A 5,000-nucleotide genomic window follows, 5' to 3' on the forward strand; every position below is an offset into this window, starting at 1 on the left:
TCTGTTGTTCACTGAACCAGTATTTAAGCCTCTCCACTGCAGCTGTGCCCTTAAAACACATCATGCATTAGAACATCCAGCATGGACACGGTCAGATCAGAACACCAGACTACACGAGAACACAGAGGCTGCCCACACGCCACGCCAGCCCCTCACACATGTACTTATCCAGCTAATCAATCCCAGTTGGAAGAGAGAGAGAGAGACAGAGACAGAGAGACAGAGATAGATAGAGAGAGAGAGAGAAAGTGAAGAAATAAACAAATAAAGAGGGAGGAGAAAGCACCGGTGCACCATGCATTGTGGGGGTGTATTCGTTAGATAAGAGATGGCGGTAAAAAGTAGAGTGATGGAACAAAAAGGCAGAGAGATGGGGGGATAGAGAGAGAGAGAGTAGAGGAATGGATGCGGATAATTAAATAAATATATCAGGCTTCAGGTAAGAGCCCAGCCCTCCCACCGACCTGAAAGCACTGCATACTGAAATCTCTCCTACACGCGCAAGTGAGAGAGAGAGAGAGAGAGAAACAGAGAGAGAGAGAGAGAGAGAGAGACAGAGATAGATAGAGAGAGATTTTCTGAGGACAGATAGAAAGAGAAGAAGATAGTGAGAGCAGTGGTGGTAGAGCGGAAAGGGGAGAGCAAGCGAGAGAGAGAGAGAACACATCAGAGAATGATAGACATGAGAGAGAATTATTTTTTTCCCTCATGCGCGCTTTGATATTTCCCTCCTCCTCCAAAAAAAAAAAAAAAATTGCAGGGGTACCGTTGCCATGGAAACAGCCTTACGTTGCGTTACGTTACGTTGCCAGCTTGGTCTCTCTCGTGTTACACCAACGGCTTCCCAGACGCTCCAGACCTTTTCTTAGAACTGAGCCTCCTCCTGTTACTTCTCTCTTCCTGACTTCCTGCCTTTCTTTCTGTCCTCTTTTTGTCTTTCTCTCTCTGTCTCCTGCCCTCTCTCCTTCTGTCTCTCCCTCTCTCCCTCGCTTCATCTCTGTTCCTGTCTCCTCTCTCTCTCTATTTCTCTCTCTCCCTCGGCCTCCTGTCTCTGTCTGTCTGTCTGTCTGTCTCTCTCTGTCTGTCTGTCTGTCTCTCTCGGTCCCTTGCTTTTTCTGTCCCTCTGTCTCCTCTCTACATCTCTCTCCCACTCTTTTATTTAGTGTTCTTCATTCTATTATCATCCTCCTTTCTGTCTCTCTGCCTCTTTCTCTCTCTCTCTCTCTCTCTCTCTATCGTCCTCCTAATTCCAGTCCCTCTTTCTTGCTCTCTCTTTCTCGATCTCCCTCCTACTCTCTCTCTCTCTCTCTCTCTCTCTCTCTATCGTCCTCCTAATTTCAGTCCCTCTTTCTTGCTCTCTCTTTCTCGATCTCCCTCCTACTCTCTCTCTCTCTCTCTCTCTCTCTCTCTCGCTCTCATTCCTACCCGTATTCTCTCTCCTTCCCTCTCTCGCTCGAGTGAACGTTTCAAACACTCCTCCTGACCTCACCTCACAGCACAGGGGCATCCCATAATAATCCCACCGAAGGATCAATCATCTCCCGTGGAGACACACAGCAAGGTCGATATGCTCAGCATAAAGACCCGATGTGTGTGTGTGTGTGTGTGTGTGTGTGTGTGTGTGTGTGTGTACACATGTGTGTATGTGTGTTTCTGTGCCATGCATTTTGAATCAATGAGTAAGCGTCTCATAATGTAGGGAAGGGCGCCCCCTGTAGGAACAAACATATAGTGCCATTTTTTTGAGGAGATTCGAGCAATGCTCAGGGGCCGTTGCAGTTGTGTCTGTTTCCTCTGCACTGGGTCTGATGCTGCTTCCCACCCTCTGGTGTGCTGATATTTTGGGCTGATTAAACGCAGCGAGGCTGGATGGGCTCTGTGGGGACATTAGTATGGTTAGTGTTATGTTGTTGTTGATGGACAAGTGGCTGAAGCAGTGACTTTTTCATTAAAGCCTGAAGATGTAGCTAGAATGAGGAGTGACGGCAATAATTGCCATCCTGTCAGCATTCACAAGGCTTTTATACTGAAAGCTGTAAGCAGTGATTGCTAGCAATCTACCTCCTGTATCCAGCATGATTAATCAACTAATTGAAATTAGAGCACATTTATATTCACATATTTGCATGTGTGTGTGTGAGTGTGTTTGTATGTGTGTGTGTGTGCATGTTTTCCTGTGTATATTGGTGTGTGCTTTACTGTGTGTGTGTGTGTGTGTGTGCGTGTGTGTGTGTTTAACTAACATACTTTTATAACATTTTGAATAACAAGTTTAACTAATACTATTAACATACTGAAGCTATTCTACCGGAATTCCCTCTATGTGCGCTCTGTATCCCAATGTCTCTCTGTGTTGCTTTGTGTCTCACTGTGGATGGGCGAAGCCTGTTTGAAAAAAGCATGCTTGGCCTTCCAGCTGCAGAGATAAAGACGTCATCGGTGGCGGGCTCTACTCAAAACAGCTAGTAAGAGAGCAAACGAGTGAACGATATGTAACCCATGAATGATGTGTGACTTTATAAACCCCTGTAAACTTTCTGTAAACCTCTGAACTTGTGTTAGGGTAAAAATGTCGTACACTTGGCAGCAACAGTGCTGACTTGCAAAGATAAGACCGAACAACGATCCTTTCATAACGTCACCTGTGGGTTCGAAGTTGCTAAATGTTGTGTCAGCATCTAAAGAGGGGTATAAATGTTGGTGTTCAACAATTGTTCCGGAGTGCGATCGTGCGATCCACTGAGGCTTTGCGCTATGTAGTCATTAAAGGAATTTTGCACGGAACTCTGCCGGACTTTTGCGCCTTTTTTTCGGGATACGTTTTTGACTTCAGCACTTAAAATGGTGTATTTTTGTTACGTTGTAGACAAGATGTTTGGACTTAATTTCTGGCCCAAATCTGAATAGCTGATGCGACCCCCATAGGTATGGAGCTGACCGGGGAGAAGGACATAGATCTGGCCACTCAGGTTCAGGAGCTGCTGGAGTTCCTGCATGAGAAACAGCGCGAGCTGGAGCTGAGCGCTGAACACACACACAAGCGCCTCGAGCAGTGCCTACAGCTGCGCCACCTACAGGCCGAGGTCAAACAGGTCAGGGTCAAAGGTCAAGCATGAGGTTATAGGCCACACTCTTATATACACAGGCAGTTTTCCTGATTTTGACTGATTTGTGTCTGTGTGTGTGTGTGTGTCTGTATGTCTCTGTCTCTTTCTGTGTGTGTGTGTGTGTGTGTGTGTGTGTGTGTGTGTGTGTGTGTGTGTGTGTGTGTGTGTGTGTGTGTGTGTGTGTGTGTGGGTGTGTATGTGTGTGTGTCTCTCTCTCTCTCTGTGTGTGTGTCTGTGTATAGGTCCTAGGTTGGATCCGTAATGGTGAGTCCATGCTGACCGCCAGTACGGTGAACGCAGGCTCTCTCTCGGAGGCTGAACAGCTGCAGAGGGAACATGAGCAGTTTCAGATGGCCATAGAGGTAAACCATCTCACCATCTCACCTCTGCCCATACACTGTATTAGCAACCTACAGTCTAGTGCTGTCTATATCTCATATCTCATACATAGTACTCTACAGTCAACTCTCTATATCTCATCTGTACACTACACACACACACTACAGTCTAATGTCTATATCTCACCTGTATTATATAACACCTAGGGGATAAAGTGGGGGGAGGAATGCAGTTCCGCCACCTCAGATGAATTAATAATAAATATATTCTTTCATATCAACAATATAGCGCAATGATATTATTAAAATAAATAGTGAGTTAATTTTTTGCGTATACAGAGGTGACCAAGAAGCTAGCAATTATTGTCCAAAAAGTATTGCTACACCACAATACTCAATATGTTGTCCAATGGTGAGTCATTTTTCCCTGTTGCACTGTCACTGGATTTTAGGGTTCCCCCACCTGCCAAATCCCACTTTAACCACTGATAACACCCTACTGACTACTGCAATATCTCGGCTCTGCCCATACTTAACATCCTACACTCTACTGTCTACAGATGGTCTGTGACAATATGTTGTATTGTACAGTCAGTCACCACTTTCCTGAGTGAAGGTTAAAGACACTGATTTTATTTCTCTCAATAGCTATAGTGAAGTGGTTTAAGATATCTTTGCCTATTCTAGAAGATGAAAAGACTAGTGCCACTGCTAGACGCTTTTGGTATGAACTAAAGAAAAGAAATTCTGCTGTGGCTGACATGTAAATATTCCTGTTGGATAAATCTGCTTTAAGCTGCTTTTATTATTATTTTATTCTGCAAGGTGAATACATGGGAATTGGCCTTGCATCGTAATGGTCCTTTCATATACAAAATCATTTTCTACTGCCATGGCCACCAGGTTCAGTGCAAAAGTTGTGTAGTCTATCTAATGGTGTGTTATGCTGTGCTCTCTGTCGCCCCCTGCAGTCCTTACTGCACGCGGACTCACTGCAGCGAACGCACCAGAGCGCCCTACAGCTGCAGCAGCGGGCCGAGCTCATGCTGCAGGCGGGTCACTACGACCCGGACGCTGTGCGCGCCTGCGCCGAGACGGTGGCGCTGCACTGGCAGACGCTCATGCTCAAGATGGAGGACCGGCTCAAGCTGGTCAACGCCTCCGTGGCCTTCTACAAGACCTCCGAACAGGTGGGGGCGCTGTCACAATGCAGAATACGCAACACAGGAGTGTATCAACATGACACATTGGAGACAATGTTGCATAATGTGATGCAACATAGGGTGCTGACTTATGATATGCATGACAATATAGTATAGTATGTATAGTACAGTACTATATACTGTATTACAGTATATAGTACAGTATAGTATAGTATAGTACAGTACAGTATAGTGTAGTATAGTATAGTATGTATAGTATAGCATAGTATATAATATATAAAAGCATATAGCCTATATAAGCGTATATAGTATATAAAAGCATAGTATATAATGATATAGTATATGCCAGGTGGGATAAAGTTCGTTGGTGAAACATTCAGATAATAGCTCTG

The 5,000-nt window shown here is 45.0% G+C and overlaps 1 protein-coding gene across 1 annotated transcript in view; it reads left to right on the plus strand.

Moving 5' to 3' along the window:
• The window catches only part of kalrnb (kalirin RhoGEF kinase b), an 83,871-nt gene that overhangs the window by 26,896 nt on the left and 51,975 nt on the right, over positions 1–5,000 (plus strand). Inside the window, exons 15-17 of the mRNA XM_076303364.1 lie at positions 2,926–3,092; positions 3,350–3,469; positions 4,417–4,635. Of these exons, the coding sequence (XP_076159479.1) occupies positions 2,926–3,092; positions 3,350–3,469; positions 4,417–4,635 (506 nt within the window). The remainder of the gene's footprint in view (positions 1–2,925; positions 3,093–3,349; positions 3,470–4,416; positions 4,636–5,000) is intronic.

The sequence above is a fragment of the Alosa pseudoharengus genome, unplaced genomic scaffold, assembly GCF_046254945.1.
Source record: "Alosa pseudoharengus isolate Yale_2024_CS ecotype anadromous, Long Island Sound unplaced genomic scaffold, YU_APseudo_1.1 YU_APseudo_1.1_scf_24, whole genome shotgun sequence".
Taxonomy (NCBI): Eukaryota; Metazoa; Chordata; class Actinopteri; order Clupeiformes; family Clupeidae; genus Alosa; species Alosa pseudoharengus.